The 20313-nt window shown below is 47.9% G+C and overlaps 2 protein-coding genes across 22 annotated transcripts in view; both read right to left on the reverse strand.

Moving 5' to 3' along the window:
• Nucleotides 1–4177: 4177 nt before the first annotated feature.
• On the reverse strand, nucleotides 4178–13366 carry Stac3 (SH3 and cysteine rich domain 3). Of its 2 annotated transcripts, XM_074083732.1 has the most exons (12): nucleotides 10901–13366; nucleotides 10147–10213; nucleotides 9649–9913; nucleotides 9321–9418; nucleotides 9038–9110; nucleotides 8027–8124; nucleotides 5857–5923; nucleotides 5624–5676; nucleotides 5248–5333; nucleotides 5028–5079; nucleotides 4802–4939; nucleotides 4178–4622 (listed from the first exon to the last, which is right to left on the reverse strand). In XM_074083732.1, the coding sequence occupies exons 2-12, from the start codon at nucleotides 10210–10212 to the stop codon at nucleotides 4524–4526; spliced, it is 1095 nt and encodes a 364-aa protein (XP_073939833.1). In that variant the 5' UTR covers nucleotide 10213; nucleotides 10901–13366; the 3' UTR covers nucleotides 4178–4523. The 2 variants fall into 2 exon arrangements, with proteins under 2 accessions (XP_073939833.1, XP_073939834.1); XM_074083733.1 differs by lacking the exons at nucleotides 9649–9913; nucleotides 10147–10213.
• Nucleotides 13367–13505: 139 nt separating this feature from the next.
• Nucleotides 13506–20313, reverse strand: part of R3hdm2 (R3H domain containing 2) — a 119627-nt gene continuing 112819 nt past the window's right edge. For all 20 annotated transcript variants that reach the window (XM_074083731.1, XM_074083728.1, XM_074083724.1 and 17 more), the window contains 5 exons: nucleotides 18513–18682; nucleotides 17669–17816; nucleotides 16141–16238; nucleotides 15713–15797; nucleotides 13506–14536 (listed from right to left, as the gene is read on the reverse strand). In XM_074083731.1, the coding sequence (XP_073939832.1) occupies nucleotides 14196–14536; nucleotides 15713–15797; nucleotides 16141–16238; nucleotides 17669–17816; nucleotides 18513–18682 (842 nt within the window). In that variant the 3' untranslated portion in view covers nucleotides 13506–14195. The remainder of the gene's footprint in view (nucleotides 14537–15712; nucleotides 15798–16140; nucleotides 16239–17668; nucleotides 17817–18512; nucleotides 18683–20313) is intronic.

The following is a 20313-nucleotide window of genomic DNA, read 5'->3' on the forward strand; positions in this document are numbered from 1 at the left end:
GGTTCAGGTTGTTTCCTGTCGACAGGCTGGCTTCAGATTACTGGGGCTCCAACTCCGCTCTACAGCTGTAGGTCCTGAGACTCCACCTCTGACTTGACTTGCCCTAAGCCTTTCGCTGCCCTTTTTTCTTTTTCAGGCCGTAGGTCTAGCTCTGTCTCTGGATATGCCTGTCTCTCTCTGTTCCTCAGATTCTTTCTCTCTCTCTCTCTCTCTCTCTCTCTCTCTCTCTCTCTCTCTCTCTCTCTCTCTCTCTCTCTCTCTCTCTCGTCCTCTCTCTCTTCTACCTGGCTTTGTCCTTCCCCATCTCTTTTTCTGTGTCTCTCTTGCCTGTCTCTTCCCTCTCCATCTCTCTTATATATTTGTCTCTTTGCAAATGCCTGTCTTTTTGCCTCCTCCCCGCCCTCGCCCTCATTACCCAGCTCTGTTTCTATTCCCTGGCTTGCCGCCCCTGGGGGGTTGCAGCAGTCCAATGGGACAGCCCGGGGAAGCCTCTGGGCACTGCTCAGGGTCCACCTCCCCTTCACCTCCTCATTCTTGTCACCTCGGTGCTGCCTGTGGGACTTGGAGGAGGCGCCCAGGAGCGAAGCCACAATGCCCAGCATCTGCTTGGGAGCCCCAGGGCCCCTGATCCCCTTTGCCACTATTAAGGGGTCTGGGTCTCGGGGCTCTGAGGTGATCATGATTGCATCAGCCAGACAGAAGCGGAGCAAGGAGCCGGGCGGCAAGCGAGCAAGCAAGAGAGCGAGACAAAGACGCCTGCCCGCGCCATCTGTTTATGCAAAGCGCTCTCCGCCAGGGACCCTGGCGTCCCGGTGCCAGGCACAGCCCCGTGGCACAGGGTCATGAGCCTGCTCCCGCCCAGCGCCCCGCTGTGCCTGGGCATCCCCGGTTCCCAGCACCAAGAGGGGCCACGGGGTGAGCAAAACTAGGAGGGGGTGGGGGATGTTGATGTGATTGGAGCGGACGCGGCTGTTTCTTCAATAATGGATGGAGATGATGCGGACGGCAGAGCCTAGCCGGCCGAGAGAGGAGAGAGGAATAGAAATAGGGAGAGGAAGGAGCGGGGGCGGGAGACTCAATCAGACACACACACATTTTCTGTCTCTCTCTCTCTTTCCTCTCTCTCTCTCTCTCTCTCTCTCTCACACACACACACACACACACACACACACAAGCGCGTGCGTCACACTGTCATTCGGGTACACGGAGCCGCGCGGCTCACACTCAGGCACACGCCCACGCACTGTCACCAAGGCGCACACACCTGCAGGCGGAAACGCCAGAGCAACACACACTCACCAGGCTCGTCTTGATTTTCACACATACAGTCCTGTAAGGCAGAGACATGGAGACACCCGCACGCGGGCGCACACCCAAATGTGAAGAGCTCACAGACACGTAGACACGCTAAAGCACCTATAAACGAACACTCAGACACCTAGCTATCCTAGGGCTTAGACAGAAATCATAGAGATGAAGGTGGAAGTGGGAAGTCGACAAACCCAACAGTGCAAATACATTCAGGGGCACAGGCATGGACACACAACTGGGGCTCAGATAAACACATCTCATGCTCCTAGGGCACAAACATACATATTCCACAAACCAGGGGTAAAAACGCCCGTAATTTCTAGGGCACAGAGACACCCCCACCACCTACACCCACTCAGAGGAGACACCCAGGCATAATGTAGGAGCTGCCAATGTGCCTTTAGGGGTGAAGTATGGCAGAGAGGGTCGTGGCCAGGGTCCCTGGAGCAGGAGCAGGCCTGGTTAGCCTATGCTAGCCTAGCAGTATAATGAGGTAGTGGTGACAGAAGGCGCCTGAGGCTGTGGACTCAGAGGCCTGTGTCCCCAACTTGACTGCCTGCAAGCTTCCTTCTCTGGCCCTCAGGGCTGATGGTGCAGACCTTAGTGCACCCCTGCACAGCGGCCCAATTTGAGCAGTTGGTGCAAGAGGGAGCCATGGGGGACATTGGTGGCAGCATTGGGAGATTTGCAGGATCCCCAACAGGGCTATGAGATGAGGGCTGAACAAAGGGTCACTCTATCTCACCTCATCTTCCATGATGCCCAATCTTCTGACTTCAAGACTTTTATTTTTTATCTATTTTGGCAGTACTGGGGTTTGAATTCAGGGCCTAGGTGCTTGCTAGGCAGGTGCTCTACCACTTGAGCCACTCCACCAGCTCTCCAACCTTCTGACTTCAAGAAGCACTTTTTTTTTTAAATAGGGGAGAGGGGTGGGATGCAAGTTGTGTCCTGGACCCTTCCTTGGATCTATTTTCAATTTGATCTACTCGTTGGCCCAGACTATGACCTTTCCAGAGAGCGGCAGCATCATCCATCACCCAGGTGGCTTCTTGTGGGAGCGGAAGGTGCTGGGGGCTCAAAACAGGGTGGCTATCAAGCCAGCTGCCCTCTCCAGGAACTTGCTCCCCAGGCTTACGGGCTAGGGCTCAAATAGCAGGAAGAGTACTGAAGTAAAGGGGGACCGTGGGGCTCAATCATGACACTGTGCCTTGTTTCCCTAGCCCTGGTACTCCAGCACCCCTCCTTGAAGCTCAGTACAGCCTGTCTCTCCACTCCTCCCGCCCCCCTTCTCTCGGGCCCTTTGCTTAATTTCCTATTAACTGCTGATAAATCCAATTAAACCGCCGCTCTAATTAGGGACAGCTGCCGGCTCGGTAAGGCGAGGGAGGGGGGCGCCCTGAAAGTGCAGGGAGAGAACAGCCACTCTCCCTGCTCTTCGACACCCCCACGCCAACATCACCACCCAATGAGCCAGTAAATTGGTTTTGCTTCAGCAGGGGGGTGGCTCTCGATGATCTCGGGAACTCAGGTTTTGGGTCCCTCGGAACGCTTGATGAATAGAGGTGATCCGAGTCCTTGCAGTCCCTCCCCTCACTTCTGGTAGGCGGAACCCAAGGAGGAGTGGGGGCGAAAGGTTGACTTGTTTGTGCTTGGGGTGTGGGTGCCTGAGATCTGCTTCTATTCAAACCCAATCGTGATCAAAGGGGGTGTGTGTGTGCCTGAATCTTCCTGTATGACCTCTCCCCCGCGCCCCCGCCCTCAGGCATCCAGGAGAGTCAAGGGCAAAGGGAACAAAAAACCAAACCCGGTTCCGCAGTCTTCTTGTGTGCTTCCCTACCCCCGTTACACCTCAGCCTTCTGTATCGAAGCGGGGGGGGGGGGCGTCCCGGGCCCTCCTCTTCCCCAGCCCAGCTGAGCCCCTGCCCTCCCCCGCCCCCGCCAGCAGCAGATGGTGCCCGGGCTCCCGCTGCCAACCTTGCTAGGCGATGCCAACCTCAGTCCTGGCAGACAACGGACAGACGAGAGGAGCTTCTGGCTGGCCAGGCCGACCCTCCCCCATCCGCCATCAAGCCCAAGACCCTCTGCCTGTCCCACTCCCACGACCACCTCTGGCTGCCTCTCAGTGATCCGGTCCCAGGTCCCCAAACTCCTCGTATCCTTCTGCTCTGTTCCCCACACCTTCCCGCTCCTCGCCACCTGCCGCCCTGACCAGGGCCGGCCTATTTGCATATTTGCATATGCAAATAATAACATTTGCATACGGCGCGCCGCAGGAGGCGATCTCCGCCAGAGCGGGTTAGCTATCTGCCCTGCATCCTCTCACACAGTATCCGTCGGAAAGGGCTAGGGCAGGGGCCGCGCGGGAGGGGTTAGGCCCCCCGGCCTCGCTAGCTCGGTTCCCGGAGGACTTGAGGAAGTGTTGCCATGGAGACGGCACGCACCCCACCCCCTCCCAGGCCTAGGGTCTCCGGCTTGGTGCCTCGAATTCTCTCCCCTTAGCCATCCCCACCATCCCTCGCTTTCCAACCGAGATCTTGCATCGCCCCCTGGCGGCCTAGCTCGGCGCTGAGCCAGGTTTCGAAATGCAAGGGACCGCCCACCGCTAAATCGCCGAGAGCTAAAGGGACCTTCCCTTCCACGCGATCCTGGCTCCCAGCAGAGACGGGCTGGGGCGACGACTCTAAGTTGGTTCTCCTTTTTTTCACTGCCAGCATAGGCCTAGCCTGCCAGATGCATCTGCCTGACTACCTCCCACCAGCCTGAGCCCAGATGGGTCTAGGTTACCGGATAGTAGTAAGTGGAACATCTGGGGAGTATTCTCCACCCCTCTGCAGTCCTTCTCGTCCCCAGTTAAAGAACAAACTTTTCTAACTTTTGTCAAAACTTTAATAAATTCGCAACATTCGACAGTTCGTACCCGCGGTCCCCCTCGGCGCCTCCTAGTGGAGACGCATTTTTCCTGCTCTCACAGGCTGAGTGGGCCTGAGGGGTTGCGGGTGCGGGCTGCTCTGGGCACCAGGTATCCGAGGCCGTAGGCCAGGGAAGGGAAGCAGGAACCAGTCCCTTTCCAGAAGCCCCATCGTGCTTGGGGGCCCTTCCCAACCCTCCCCACCCAGTAGTCCAGTTGCTTTCGCCCTTTTCTCCCCAGCCTCCACTGGGCCCGCCCAGAGTGGGGCACAGGTTTCTCCTGCCTGGAGGCGCCCGAACACCTAAATCTCCTCCAGGAAGTCGGCGGGGAACAGCCCCACCTTGCGGCCGGTGTAGACTTTGACGTAGCCTCCAGCTTCATCTCCTTTCTGCACTACGATCTAGGGTGTTAAAGAATTAGAGAGTAGGAAAGGAATCAAAGGAAAAGCCATATGATGAGAGCAGGGGAGCCTGAGGTTTCAGAGGCTCGGCCTAGTCTCATAACGGGTTGAGATCATCAAGGAGTGTGGTCGGAAGAGAAGCTTTCAGGCCTGAGATTGGGTTAGAGTACCAGAGGTACCTGGTCCTTCTTGAGAGTGATCTGCCCAATCTCGCGGTTCCCCACGAAGGATCTTGTTACACGGTGCACACGTTCTCCAGCACGGACGCGAATGATGAAGTTTGGAGGGAAAAATCCAACTTTCTCCCCAATTTTCCCCTAGGGAAAGCAGTAGGTAAGAATCAATCTCTTTCTTAGGTTGCAGGCTCAACCCATATACCACCCTAGCCCCAGCCATTTCTCTTACCCGCCACCACTCCTCATTGGAGTCATCAATGACTGTGATCTTCTCTCCTGGCCTGGTATAGGAAGGAGGGGGGGTGGCTGAGATTTAGGGACCTCACAAGTCAGTCCTTGGCTGTGCCCCAGGTCCAGCTCCAGTAGGCCCAGGGTCCACCCCCATGGGAAGCCCAGTTCTTCCCCCTTCCCTCCCCAATACCCCCCCCCTTCCTCTGAAGGCCTCTCACGGGAAATCCAGATCATCTTTCTCCAGGGCTTTGAACCGATAGAGAGCCACAAAGTAATGAGACTGCTGGAAGCCAGGCAGCTTGTGCTGGAGGTGAAAGGGGATGATGAGTCCCAGGACGCCTCTACCCTATGTCAAGGCGCATTCTCTAGACACACTACATTACATCTCCCTTTCAGGTCCCTGGGCTGGGAATTTACTGTGTGTGTGTGTGTGTGTGTGTGTGTGTGTGTGTGTGTGTGTGTGTGTGTGTGTGTGTGTGAGAGAGAGAGAGAGAGAGAGAGAGAGAGAGAGAGAGAGAGAGAGAGAGAGAATATGAGAATGTATAGGGTGTTGGGGAGAGGTCTAGGGTCCTTGCAGGGAGAAAGGATTCTCACTTTGTCATCAGGTGTCTTCTTCTCAGCCTTCTTGTTCCCTTCAGGGCCGTTTCCTGGAATTGGAAACACCAATAAATTGTCTCTGTCTCCTGGAGGGCAGCCCTCATCCGCCTACCCTTGTGTTGGAAGGCCTTTTTTATATTCTGTCCTGCCCTTTGCCCCTCCACCCTCTATGTTTCAGCTGAGCCCCTGACCCTACCCCATCTCTCTGGATGGAGATAGATGATACTCACCATCCTGAGGTTTGCCTTCCTCTGGCCTGGAGGGCTCTGGCTCCTCTTCCATCATGGCTGTTAGTGGCTGCAGGGGGCACCAGAATTAGGAAGATACTGTCTTGGGAACCCATGCTTGCTCTGACTCTCCAGCCAGGCCAGGGAACTATGAATAATAGGATCTCAGAATTGGAAAGATACTCGGTGGAAATATCTAGTCCAACTACCTGTCTAATGCAGGGAAAACTGAAATAAACTGACTGGTAGGGCACCAACATTGTGCTTGAATGTAGCTAAGGACAGGGAGTTCACTACCTTACAAAATAACCCCATGCAATTTTTCATCAATTCCCTGCATTAAGTCTATGTCATTTAGTCTCCTTGTAATTGTCAGTTATTGGTCTGAATTATAAATGTGGAAAAAAATAGTACCTTTAAATATCTGAGGACTGCTGACATAACAGTTCTGGATTTTCTTCTCTAATCATTTCAGTCCCTTCAATCCCCACCCACCCGCCACATCCAGATTCTAGGCCCTTCATTATAAAGTATGCCCTTAAAAATACTCTAGTGTTTAAGAAAGGAGTCCTTGCTCCCATTTCCTGTGTAGGGAACAGGAAATGCTTCTCTCCCTTTTCTCCCCATGTTCCTCTCCTAATAAACTTTACTGTTACTTTTACTAAAAAAAGGAAAAAAAACAAAAGTAGGTAGCACAGTTTTCATAATTCCCATAGAAAAGAACCCAAAAGTGTACTAGTTGTTCCAGAAGTAGACAAGTACACAGTGTCTTGTAAGTCAGATTACTCCATAGAAATCCCCAATCTGTGTCCAACCTCTATATCAACTACTTTGAGGCAAGATCTCTAGTTTTGGACAGTTTTTTTTTTTTTTTTTTTTTTTATCCAAGAAGAGGTAAGTAAATGTTTCCTTATGAGATTTCAAATTATTAAAGCTGGGCATGATGCATAGGTCTGTAATCGCAGCACTCAGGAGGCTTAGACAGGAAGCTTTAAATTCCAGGCCAGCCTGGGTTACATAGCGAGACCCTGCCTAAAACAAAACAAAACATCAAATTATTAGTTTTGGTTCTTTCTTCTGGTCTGTAATTTTTTGGCAGTACTGGGGTTTGAACTCAAGGCCTCATGATTGCTAGGCAGCTACTCTACTATTTGAGCCATTCTGCCAGCCCTGTCTGTTTTATTTATTTATTTATTTTTGTGGTACTGGGGTTTGGACTCAGGGCCTGCAACTTGAGCCACTCCACCAGCCCTTTTTTGTGATAGGATTTTTGAGATAAGAGTCTTGAAAACTATTTGCCTAGGCTGGCTTCAAACCATGATCTTCCTGATCTCTGCCTCCTGAATAGCTAGGATTATAGGGGTGAGTCATTGGCACCTGGCTAATATTTTTAAAGATACTCAGTGCATAAGTGTTCCTTCCCATCTTTCCCACAAATTTAATGACTATGCAATTTCATATCTTCATTTGTATCAGTGAGAGAAAAGGTCATAAGTGAGGGCCATGGCCAATTCATGTTTTAAGGCATCAGAAATCTCTCTCTAGTTGGACACTCCTAGAGGACCATTAGTTTGCGTAATGATACCAAGTCAATTTTAGTAATCAATCTAACTGTAACCATCATCCATATTAGTCCATCTTGGTTGTCCAGAAAGATAAAGGAATTCCTTGCTGAATTGAACACAAGTCTATGGCATTACCAACTCTATTATAAAAGGAAACACGGTTACTCTTGGCAAGTGGCTTTGTGACTCAGTTTCATCATCTGTTAGGTGAACTGGTCAAACCAGATGATCTTCATGAGCCTTTGCATGGCTCTGTAATTCTCTGATTACTAGACAAAATTTTTTCCACAAATATACTGTATGCAGGAGTGATTTTTTCATTTGGGGTTTTTTTTTTTTTTTTTGGTTCTGGGAATTGAACCCAGGGCCTTGTACACTAGTAAGCACTCTACCACTGAACTACATCCCAAGCCCTATGGAAGTAGTTCTTAACTTGAGGCTGTTGAGCTGCAGCAGCAGGTCCAAAAATCTTTATAAAATTACATGAAAAATGTTTTTTAGGTTATATGACATTTTGGGAGAAGACGATCCACAGCTTCTGTCAGCTTTCTAAAGGGGGAAATGACCTGTCCATGGAATTCCTGGGAGAAGACATATATGGTGCTCACATTTTTCTTATCTGCCTGTCCCTTCTTCCTTTCCTTGTTTGCCATGATCACCCCGGTGCGTAGGGTTTCAAACACAGGGTCATTGCGATTGGCAGCAGCTAGTGGAATGGGAAGAGAAAAAAGGCATTACTGGAGAGGCTGAGAAAGGCTTGGAGGAGAGACCTCCTAAACAAAGGAGAAGTGGGATTCAGTAGATACCCATGGGGAAGTGGGAGGATGGGGAAGTGAGGGGAGAATTAGGGAAGGGTCAGCTGGGTAATACTTAGGTCACCAATCCATGAAGGGCTCTAAAACATCACTAGAAATGATGTTTTATGGACCAAAATATTTTCCAGAACTCCTTCCAGGCTGAGTAGTACATGGTGTTGGAAAGTCAACCTTGGTAAGCTTCTTGGGAGTTGGGACATGCTTGTAATCACTATTTTCCTAAGGAGAATGGTGTCTTAACTGCAGGCTTTTGTTCTGCTAAGCAGCATGTGCAAGCTGGGGTGCTATCACCAGTGCATCCTTCTTTTTCACCCATGCTCTTCACAGAGTTCAGCTTCACCTCCAAATAAATGTTGAGCAAGTTGTCAATGAATACTTGTAAGGGTTACTAAATTAGGAACTTGTCCAGAGTGTCCACAGCTCTTGGTCTGGCCTGAGACTCTAATCTTGTTCTCAGAAATGGTTTTGTATGTAAAGAAAACATATGTTGAAGCTAGTAGATTAAGGTTTCAGTCTTGGTTCTACCTGTTGTGCTCTCTCTCTCTCTTTATATATATATATATATGTATATATATGTATGTATACACACAGATATATACATATATATCTCCTAAGCTAAATCTTAGCTCCCTCTGCTATAAACCAGGGGAATATTAAGTGCCTCCAAATGGCTATTAAAAAGGCTAAGGGAGACCATGGGAAATAGAATATTTCTGTTTCAGAATTTGGCTTCCAAACCTGGAGGTGGTGTGAAACCATCTCTGAGGCTTGCCCACTCCCTCAGGTCCCATATGGGGCACTTACAGAGATCTTTGACACAAGCGTACTGCTGGTTACTGTAGAGCGGGGAGCTATAGGCCCGACGGAAACCAGGTGGCTGTAGGGCAGGAGGGGAAGGAGGAAGCATTAGAAGTAGCAAGGTAGGTCCCAGAACCCTACTTCCCCCATGAGTGTTCACTCCTTCTCAGAGTAAGAAATGGGCTGAGAAACAAAAAGTATAGGACGACTTGTATAGGGACCCACAAGTGGGGGCAGCTGGCAACACGTGCCCTCCCTTCCATTTTCTTCCTCCCCAGAGCCTACTCACGATCTTGCCAAAGCATCTCTGCATCTCCACGTAGGACTGACAATGTTCATGGATGTTGGTTTTGCAGTTCTTACAGCGGAGCCCAAATTTGTTATTGACTTGGAGAGGGAGAACATTTGGGTAAGGTCCCAGCTTCCTCCTTCCCTTTCACCACTGCAGCTAATCTAGCCCTGGGCTTCTCTCTTCTGGGACTCTACACTCTCAATCTCTAACAGTATTTTCATTAAGTTAAATCTTGCCACAGCTTGTCCATTACAAACACTCCTAAACCCTCTTCCCCAATCCCTACCTTCAGACATCACACTCTCCACTCCCCTTCATGACTCACGCACAATCATCCGGGCACAGACATCACAGAACTTTGGTTTCTTGAAGAAGTGATCTTTGAATTTGTGGGGCTTGTCATTGACAAGCTTAGGAGGTTCTGGGGGTGGCTCTTCCTCCTCTTCTTCTTCTTCCTCTTCCTCATAGATGTAGTAGATGGGCCCACCCCCGGCTCCCACTGCCTCCCCATTGGCCTGAGGCTCTGGGGGGAGCTCCATCTCCTTTGTCCCTGGAGACCCCTTCCTGAATAACTGTTTCAGCCGCTGTAGCTGAGGGAGGGAGTGAAGGAAACCCAGTGTAAATAGGACAGTTACCTTCCCTATTTTTCTAGCATGCGGCAAGCAACGTGCCCCAGGATTGAGGATTAGGGGTTGCAAGGTGCTGGCTAGCCGACTAACAACAAATGAGTCATACACAGGTGGGATCAATTCAAGCAGTTTTCTTCAGAGACTGTGTTGGCTTCCCAGTCTCCCCCACTTGGTGGTCAAAAGCCCAGACTCACCCCACTTTGCGGAGTCTCTGCTGGGAAAGAGGGCTTAGGGGACTCCAGCACCTCCTTTTCTGTCATCCTGCAAGAGGTTGGACCCCACTATGAAATCTAATCCCTGATTGCCATTTTTCCCTCCCTTATTCATGTCTCTCAAAGTAGGGTGGTCCTTGAAAGGGAGGTTTTGGGAGAAATTTGGTAAAACAGAGGTCTTTGGTCAAGCTTATGAACAGAACGATTCCTTGGAGGTCCAGAAAAAAGCCTAACAGACTGAAAAACTTCCCAACCAGTTCCTCGGATAGGTACCCATCCTTCCACCCTGAGGGGCAGCCCCAGAATTTACATCCCAACCCAGTGCTCAAAGCTGTGTGGGTTAGGGATGTTCCCACAGGTAGTTATTGGCAATAGGCATGACACACACCTTCCCACATGCCCTTTTCATGTGTCCTTGCATGCCTGCATGGAGGGATGGACTGAGACATTTGCCCTCCCCTCTCTCTTGAGCCCTGGGGCCTTGTGCCTAGTTCTGTCCCAGCCTGCCTCAGGCCTCATCTATTTTAAGTTTTCAGAGTAATATGAGCCTTTCCTTCTCTTACTACTCCAATTCCTGGACCCCACCCCCACCTCCAATTCTAGCTCATTCAGGAGAATAACAATTCCACTTCTAAAACCCAAACTACTCACAGACAAGAAATGAAGTTGAAAAGGGATTAGGAAAGCTGGAGTAAGCAGTCCTAGAAATAGAAAGAGGATGGAAGAGGCAACTTACGTTTGGGATTCCCTAAATCAGTTCACAGTCTGGAGGGAAGAGAAAGCCCCTGAGGCCTTGATGGTGGTGCTGGGGGAGGACGAGTCCTCTTCTTTGGGGGCTAAGCCCCCCAGTACCATCCGTACTCACACCAGCTACCCAGACAATATTTGTAGGCCTCTTAGCCTCACCTTGGTGGCAGAGCTGAAATGACAGGGCTGGAGAAAAGTGGACAGCTGAGCAGCACAGCTGACATGGAGAAATTGGACACGGAGAGGTCTGGGGCAGGACCGGACCCTAACTCCTCCCATCCCCAGAGCTGCTCTTCCCTGATTCTTCATCTATGGTGAGCAGTTCTGTACTTGCTAAAGTCAGGAAGGGATAGTTTCTTTCTTTCTTTTCCCCTCCCCATACTGGGGATTGAACCTAGGACCCTGAACATGCTAGGTAAGCACTCTACCATTGAACAACTTCCCTGCCAGGAAGGGACAGTTTCTATTCATACTATATACTCATTTGAGGGGATTTTAGCTGTTTGAGGGTGAAGTCAAGATGAATTATAAACTGATTTTTCCCATTCCTTTTCCCTAAGGTCCAAATACTTCCTCAGTTCTACCCTCCCTAGGCCTACAATAGGAACTAGACTTATCTTCTCAGTCACTGTCTTCTTGTGGTCCTGTGTTTACATGCCTCAAGCATAGATCTAGCCCTAAGCCTTTAGGCTAGGAATGGACTAGGAACTGTGAGGAAAAGATCTGTATCTCAGAACTCTCCTGTCAGCCACACTAGATTGCTTTCTCATCTGTAAGTGCCATCCTGTAAGGAAATGAGGACTATGTAGGACTGTTTTGTTCCTTTCCACAGTCCCCAGAGGCATCTTTCTTTCTCTAAAATCTTGTCCTGAGAGTGAAGGGAACTATAAGAGTTACTAAAAAAGATAGGCTGGAACTCCCACCTGAGAGGCTTTGGAAAACAAGAGTCTAAAGACCTTAGGGGGTTTACTTAACCCTGGAGGTTATAGCTGCCTTCTATAGTGAATTCCTATCATCTGTAAATAATGTCCCCTTTCCCAGAGAACTGCAAACTGTTGAAGGTATGATGGCCAAGCCTTACATTTCCTTAAATCTTTTTTTCTTTTTTTTTTTCAGTTCTGGGGCTTGAACTCAGGGCCTATACCTTAAGCCACTCCACCAGCCCTTTTTTGTGACGGGTTGTTTCGAGAGGGGGTCTCTCAAACTATTTGCCTGGGCTGGCTTTGAACTGTGATCCCCCTGATCTCTGCCTTTTGAGTAGCTAGGATTACAGGCATAAGCCACTGGCGTCTGGCCCATTTTCGTTTCTTAATTCCAACTCCCATCTCTGAAGCCCCAACGTATAAACTGAAAGGCCAAGGCATTCTTATCTTACAGGGACACAGCTTTCTCTACTCTTCAGACTGTGACATGGCTGAAAGAGATCCTGGAGGAGAGCAATGTCAGATGGTAATGTAGTGCTCTATTCCTTGTTTCTGTGAGAAATAAAGAGCTTACATTAGGGGTTGGGTCAGACAAGCTCTTGGAGCAGCTTGGCTACAGATATAGCTACCCGAACTCAAAGAGATTTCCATTAATTGCTCTTTTCTCTCTTTAAGGGGTGGGTGAGATTGAAAGTGGAGTGCTGGATAGGTCTGAGTCTATAGGCTATTTAATGGCCCTACCCTGGCAGGCTGCAGAACAAGGATGGCCTTCCATGGATTCTCAAAATCCCCAAAGGAAAAGCTCTATGTTGCAGGTGGGGTGACTTCTCTTCAGTTTTTTTTTTTTTTCTTGGTGGGACTGGGGTTTAAACTCAGGGCTTCAGGCTTGCAAAGCAGGCCCTCTACTGCTTGAGCCATGCCTCCAGTCTTCTTCAGTTGTCTTTAGCTGCACTGGATGGGGACTGTTGAACATGCCTGGATTTTAATTTTTATTATTTTTTATTTTATCTGGTTCTGGGGTTTGAACTCAAGAGCCTTGTGCTTGCTTGGCAGCCACACCCCCAGTTTTTGTTATTTTATAGGTAGGGTCTTGCATTTTTGCCTGGGGCTGGCCCCAGAGTGTGATCTCTAGATCTCTGCCTCCCAAGTAGCTGGGAATACAGCTGTATCACTGTGCCTTGCCTGGTGTAGCTTTTATTATAAGAAATGTCTACTTCTGTTTCTACTAAGTAGAACCCAATCCTCTGGCTTTAAGATTAAAGGTATAAATTCTCCACCCCTGAAGGGTTTTCAGAAGATTAGATGGATAGGAATGAGGCCAGTTCTGGATTTTACTTACCCCTAAATGAATATCAGAATTAATGGACCTTTGATATGGACACAGAGGTCCAGAGTTGAGCAATGATGTGCTTGATGAACCACAGTTTGTAGCAGAGTTGGGAGAGCCCAAAACCAAGGTTCCACAGAGAGAGACTCAATTAACTATTAGAGTTGTATACATGGAAGAGGATGGAATGGAAGAAATAGTGTTAGGAAGATGTATGTGCGCATGCTAGGGAAAGCCATCCCAACTCATGACAACCCCCTTGGACAACTACAAGGCTGAACCTACCTAGGGTTTCCTACCCATACCACCCCCTCCAGGCGGCAACAGAGAAACAGTGACCAATGTCCAGTGACAAGTTTTTTTATATTTAAAAACAAAACCAACCTCTCCCCAAATAACCCCCCCAAACAAACAAAAACCAGATTAAATAAAATTTACAGTGAATATACCCAGCAAACATCTGTATGTGCAATTAAATACTGTGTCTGTTACTGTGGCACAAACCTCAAACAAACAATATACAAGTGTTCTGGGGGTGAGTCCAAAGTTTTAACTCTGTGGGGCGACAAGATGGGGGAAGTGAGAGAATAGGGAAATCAATTTTGTTTTTCTTAATTCTGTCCATATAAATATATTCATAAAGACCAAAAACGAAAGGGAGCTTGGGATGGTGAGGAAGTCGGAGATGAGGAGAATATGGGACCCTCCCAATTCTGCCTGACCAAAAACTATGAAAGAAATTAATTTCATGGTGGGAGAAGACATAAAAAATGATAGAAGAGGATGGGAAGGAGAGGGAAGTGTGTGTATGTGTGTGGGGGGAACCAGGAAAAAAGAGGGAATCCATGGCAGGGGAGTGGGAAGGAGTCCAGTGCCAATTTGAGAACCTGTCTGTTTCACTCTTAATCCCTAATATCTTAGGCTCCAGTCTGGCATCTGTCTCTGTACTTCTTGCTTCTGTCCAGGTCTATCCCACCTTGGCCCCCTCCATCCTGCCCCCACCCCTACTGTGCCAGTCCCTTCCCCACCTCCATTTATTGGGAACTGGCTCTCTCCAGGATCCTCAGATCATAGTTCTTTTTGGCCACTCGAAGTTTGAAGCGACTCACAGAGTTGTTGAGGCGAAGGGAGGCATTCTGGGCAGCCAGAGGGCTGGGGAACACAGCCACGATGGTATACAAGGCAGCGAGGTCAGAGTGGCGGCCGTTCTCGGCAGTCCCACTGTTGTCCCCCCCACCCCCACCAGGCAGCCCCTGAGCATCCTTGAGCCACTGGATCTTGGCGCCGGACATGGAGAGCTGAGTGAAGAGTTTGTCCGCCTCAGTACGGGTGATGCCCTCAGGGAGATCTGTCACCTCCAGCACCCGCCCAAGGACTGGAAGGGGAGGAAAGAGGACATAGTTGTAAGAGGTAGAGTAAGAAGGACTGGACAGTGGCCTGGCAGAGAAGAATTCAGCTGACCAACTCTGAATGTCCTCAAAAGCCCTGCCTTTCTCACTTACCCTGCTCCTTGCCTCCTCAAACGATCCCAATTCCCCACCACCTAGGCTCTGATTAGGGCAAGCAGGAGGTAAAAAGTGAACCTTTCTCTTCCAGCCCAGAGATGTAGGCAAGAAGCAGCTGGGAATCAGAATCCCTTATGATCTGAGGACCAAAACCTTAGTTTTTTTATACGGAGTCAATATAATGAAATAACCATCAGCTTCTACTGCTCCCCCACCCCCCCTATTTTTTTTTTTTTTCTGTACTGGGGTTTGAACTTTGGGTCTTGCAGGCACTCTGCCACTTGAGCCATGTCCCCAGCCCACTGAGGGTCTTTTATTTATTTTTTTGGTGGGACTGGGGTTTAAACACAGGGCTTTGTGCTTGCAAAGCAAGGTGCTCTACTGCTTGAGCCAAACCTCCAGTTCATTTTGCTCTGGTTATTTTGGAGATGGGATCTTGCAAACTATTTGCCCAGGCTGGCTCGAAGCTTGGTCCTCCTGATCCCAGCCTCCCAAGATGCTAGGATTCCAGGTGTGAGCCATGAATCCCAGGCTTTACTGATGGTCTTTAATAAAGTCACAGAATCAATCTGAAACATGTTCCACAGTTCCCATTTAGAGACTGGCCCAAATACATACTTTACTTCTTATCATCTTAGCAAGTCTGTTTTCCTTATTTTTCTTGTTCAGTCAACTGTTACAAATCAGGGAATCTCAAGAGACCTTGTCTGCAGAGCACAGAAGGCCTCCAGGAGAAGAGGTACTTCTCCATATATCTCTACCAATCTTCTCCTAAATTGGGTCTAGTACTACCAAACACAGATGTCCTAGATTAGGGTCAGAGTGCTCCCAGGAGATTGTTAATAAGCAGCTTAGAAACTTCCATCATGTGCTATTCCCACTTTTACCATGATCTGCCTTAGGATCTAAGATGGCTTAGTCAAGGTGACTGAGACACTTCACCTTCTGCTTGCTTTTGAGTATACTCTACCCACTCATCATAGGCTGGTATGAAGGGTCAGAAGGCTGGATACCTTCCCAAGGGGATTTGGCATCCTGCCACTTACCAACATCTGCTGTCCCCAGGTCAGTGGAGGCTGATTTGAGGGCTTGTCTCTTGCCCCGGTTTCCATGCTTCAATCCACTCTGTCCCTTCAATGTTCAAAAGATAACTCTCATCCCAAGTAAAAAAAAAACATTGACTGCTTTGTGTCCCAATGTCTGCCTGAGAGACTGAAGAGCAGCATCCAACCCTAATGATTCCACCCCACTACACAGATTGGCCAGGGAATGGTCACTGGAATATTAAGAGCTCCTCTCTCTTGGCAGTGGAGTTAGAGTAATGAGTATAGGAGTGGGGTAAGGTTCCTTCTGCTTTGTCCATTCTGTTTTATCTCCCTTGTTCACCAGCTGGTTTGAAGCGGGTGGCTCAGAGATAGGGGCCTAGATGAGAAGGGAGTTTGATGGCCCTAAGGCTGATGTTGGATACCCTTACCTGATGCATCGTGTAAGTTGACTGGCCATGGAGCAAGGGAGGGCAAATGGATAGATTGTACTGTAATGGCTGGCCCAAAAGGGAGTAGCGCCCATCACCTAGGGAGTAAGAGCAGACGTTTTTTAGGGGCTTGAGTTTCATGGTATGGCTATTTTGAGACTTCAGAGGACCTTGGAGATAGATAGCAATAATGCATACTATTCCTACCTTTTCTATGATGGGAATGCCCATGTGACCGATTTAGGAGTTGTCTCATCAGTGGGAAGGGAGGGGCAAATGTATCAAAATATGTCTTATGCATGTATGAAGATAGGAAATAACACCCATTAATAATTATAAAAAGTGGGGAAGGGGGATAAGAAAGAGTAACAGAAGGGGTGAATATGATCAAACATATGCATGTATGGAAATGTCACAATGAAATCCCTTTGGGAAAAAATGTACAGGACAGGCAGAAATATTATAGTAACTGGAAAAAAGAATGAAATTAAACTGTTTAATGAAAATTAAAAAAAAGAAAAAGAGTTGTCTCTCTTCTTACACCCCTGGCTCTCAACTGTACCTCACTAACAGGAGTATTATGTCCCCTTACCCTAAAAGAAGGGTTCTGTCCATTGTAGATAAAAGGTCCTATGGAAATGACCAGGGAAGAAATCGTCACATCTTTACGAATGTCTTTTATTTCTTGTATAGATTCTCTTTACCCACAAACCCAGGGTTCAAGTTTCTGATTCATGAGAGGGGCAATGAAGTGTGGTGGACAAGAGCACAGACTTGCAGCCAGACTGCCTAGGCTAAAATACTAGCTCTGTTACTGAAAATGTGATGTTGGGATGTTTTCCCCTCTTTAGTGTAGCTGGAAGGTTAAATGAATACAAATCATGTAAAACACTTATAGCAGTGCCCGTACACATTAAGTACCATAAGCACTACTTGTTATTAATAAAAATACTATATTTTTGAGCATTTTAAAGTTTTAAAGCCATATTCTAATCTTATTTTTATATCACTTGAGATAGCCACAGCAAAAAGCCAGTAAGACTACTCCCATCTTATGTGTGATCAACTCCACTTTATAGATCAGAAAGTTAAGGTCTAGTTCTGAGTTTAAGGAACTTGCTCAACATCATAAACCTACTTTGTTGTGTAGCTGGAACTTAAGTCTTTTAACCCAAACTCAATGTTCCTTCTCCTAAAACGTGTGTTTCTAACTTAGTCCCACATTCCCAGACTGCAGACTCAATACTGATGTTAGGTTCAACATCTTTAGTTCATTAGGAAGTTGAGTGAACTTTTCACCTACTTGATGGTGAATATGAAATGTGTAAAGAAAGGCTGGAGCAAGTTCACTAAGGGCAGCATTACAGAAGGGCAGGTGTCCTTGCCCTCAACAGGAATATTAAGAGGAAGAGTTAGCTTGCAGAATTGAGTCAGTTACACTACTTCCCTTCCTGTTGCTACCCTCTCCCAAGTAGGAATGGTGTGAGGATGAAATTTCAAAGCAGTTAATTGCAATCTAACTCCTTACCCTGTGCTGGACCCCCAGGCCGGGGGAACTGTGTGAGGACAGGTAGGGGACTGAGTCCTGTGCAGACATTGCTGAGGCTGGTGACAGGAGAGGGTGCTGGAGACTGGGCAGGAGATGTGACAGGGCTGTTGCTCATTTGTGTGTTGGCCTGTAGAAGGGAAGAGCACATATCACATAAACACAAAACACTATCTTGGCTTGGCTTCAAATTTATCTCTCAGAAAATACACTTTTTCTTAAGTACTATGTCAAAGTCAACTTTTCCCTCAAACTGCCTTTTTAGTCCCTAGTTTGTATTATTTTTCAGACAGGTTCTCGAATTTTTTGCCCAGGCCAGCCTGGACTGTGATTCTCCTACTTAACACCTTCTACAAAGCTGGAATTACAGATATGAATCACCACACAGTTTTTTTTTTTGATGAGATGGGGATCTCACTAACTTTTTGCCTGGACTAGCTTTGAATCAATATCCTCCCAATCTCTACCACTTGAGTAGCTGGGATTACAGGCATGAGCCTGGCAACATCCACATTTGATACATCATTTTAAATATTCTTTTTTTTCCTTTTTCTTTTTGACAACACTGGGGATCAATTCCTAAGCCCTGCACATGCTCTATTACTGAGCTATACTAGGCTCTCATTTTAAATATTTTCTGAGAATTTTCTATTGTGTGTTCTTTCTACCACCTCAGATACTAGTTTCCTTCTATTTCTTGTGTTCCTCCCCAGAAATGCCCAGGGCAAGATGCGTAAAAGAGGCGGCTCAGTCAAATGACACAGAATGCTCCCTGAGAAGAATCTGGTCCTCTCCTGCCAAGACAAGGTTGGGTTGGAAGACTCACCTGGGGGCTACTGTCAGGACTGTATAGGTCTCCAGGCTTCTGACCCCTCTGGTCCACACTGTAATATTTACAGTGATTCCACTGGACCATGGATGGGTTCTGGGGGGGCTGGGCTCCATTAGGGACATTAAGCTGCATGACTACCACACCTGGTCCAGAAGGTGACACTCCTGAGTGGCAGAAGAAAGCAGTTGGTTGGAAATTTAAACTGTATTTTGGTCTTCCAGTTATCCGAGTGGGAAAGCCAGTAAGCAAATCCACCCAACTTGTTTCAGGTTCACTCAAACTCTGTCCTGTCTGGAGTTGGAGGTAGTTGTTGATTTGGTTTCTGATTCCTTTTCCCAAACCAATGGAAGGGAGATGAGTCCCAGATGCCAATGTTCTCCTGGCCTTCACCTGGTGAGGGGCACTTTGGTATGCTTGGCAGATAAACTACTCCATTCCATCAAACTTGGATATTACCAAACATTTAGGTCAGATTGCTCAAATGTCTGGCCATGGTACTGGTCTGGTCTGGGGGATGGGCCAGGGCTGCAGACATGTGCAAGCTTTTCTGGTAAAGATTGCAGGTAAGTCAGCAAGCTCTGATTGTTCTGAAGAAGATGAATAGATGAATGTATATAGTTTCACTAAGCCAGACCTGTGGAGTACTTTTTTCTTTTTTTTCCCCTTTTCGATACTGAAGTTTAAACACAGGGTCTCACACTTGCTAGGCAGGGGCTCTACCACTTGAGCCACTCCACCAGCCCTTTTTGTGTTGAGTATTTTCAAGATAGGGTCTCAAGAACTACTTGCCTGGGCTGGCTTTGGGGAGTACTTCTTGATCAAGGGTGGATGAGTTGGGAAACATTTCAAGCAGAGGGAATGGTATTGAGAGATATGTCATCTTCAAGAAATGATAAATGATTTAAGGTGCTAAGAATAGGAGCTATGTAGGGAAAGCAACAGAAGATGAGACATATTTATTCAAAAAACATTTATTAAACACTTGCTATGTGCTAGCCCTTACACTGGGCACTGAGTGTACATAAACAAGCCTGGTTCCTGCCCTCACAGAATGGACAGTCTATTAAGGACTAGACATTAAGCAAATAGCTGATTCTGACTCAGTTTGAAGTGCATTCTGGTAAAATGCTTGAACTTTATCCTGCAGGTGTCGAGACAGGACTGGTGCTTTAGAGAGCTAACCCAAGTAGTGATTCTAGACCACTTTGGAAGCTCCTGAAACAAATGAGGAGATTCTGAATGAGGGTAATGCCAGAGGAAGACAGTGGGAAAGTCAGACACTGTACAGGATACACTGACAGGTTCAGGTGACTGACTGGATGTGATCCTGAAGTTCTGGTACTGGTGACCAGGATAGCCTTCTGATTCACAGGATGGAGGAAGGAAAGGGGACAGTAAAAAGGAACGTTAAGTCTTAAATCTTCTTCATGATAAAAAGCAAAGTAAGGAGCCAGGAAGAAGCAGTTTGATGGACAGACTCTGCTGGGAGGGGTGGGCAAGAACTCTGCTTCCCTACAGAGGATTGTCCAGTGTGAGCGTTTGCTCTTTTTTTTCTTTTTTGTGGTACTGGGGTTTGAACTCAAGGCCTACACCATGAGCCACTCCACCAGCCCTTTTTTTTGAGATAGGGTCTCTTGAACTATTTACCCAGGCTGGCTTTGAACTGTGATCCTCCTGATCTCTGCTCCCTGAGTAGCTAGGATTATAGACATGAGCCACTGGTGCCCAGCTGAGGGTTTGCTTTTGACTTCCCAGGCAGTATTCCTGTTGAGGCTGAGTTCAGGTGCATGGTGGT

The sequence above is a fragment of the Castor canadensis genome, chromosome 8, assembly GCF_047511655.1.
Source record: "Castor canadensis chromosome 8, mCasCan1.hap1v2, whole genome shotgun sequence".
NCBI classification, from domain to species: Eukaryota; Metazoa; Chordata; class Mammalia; order Rodentia; family Castoridae; genus Castor; species Castor canadensis.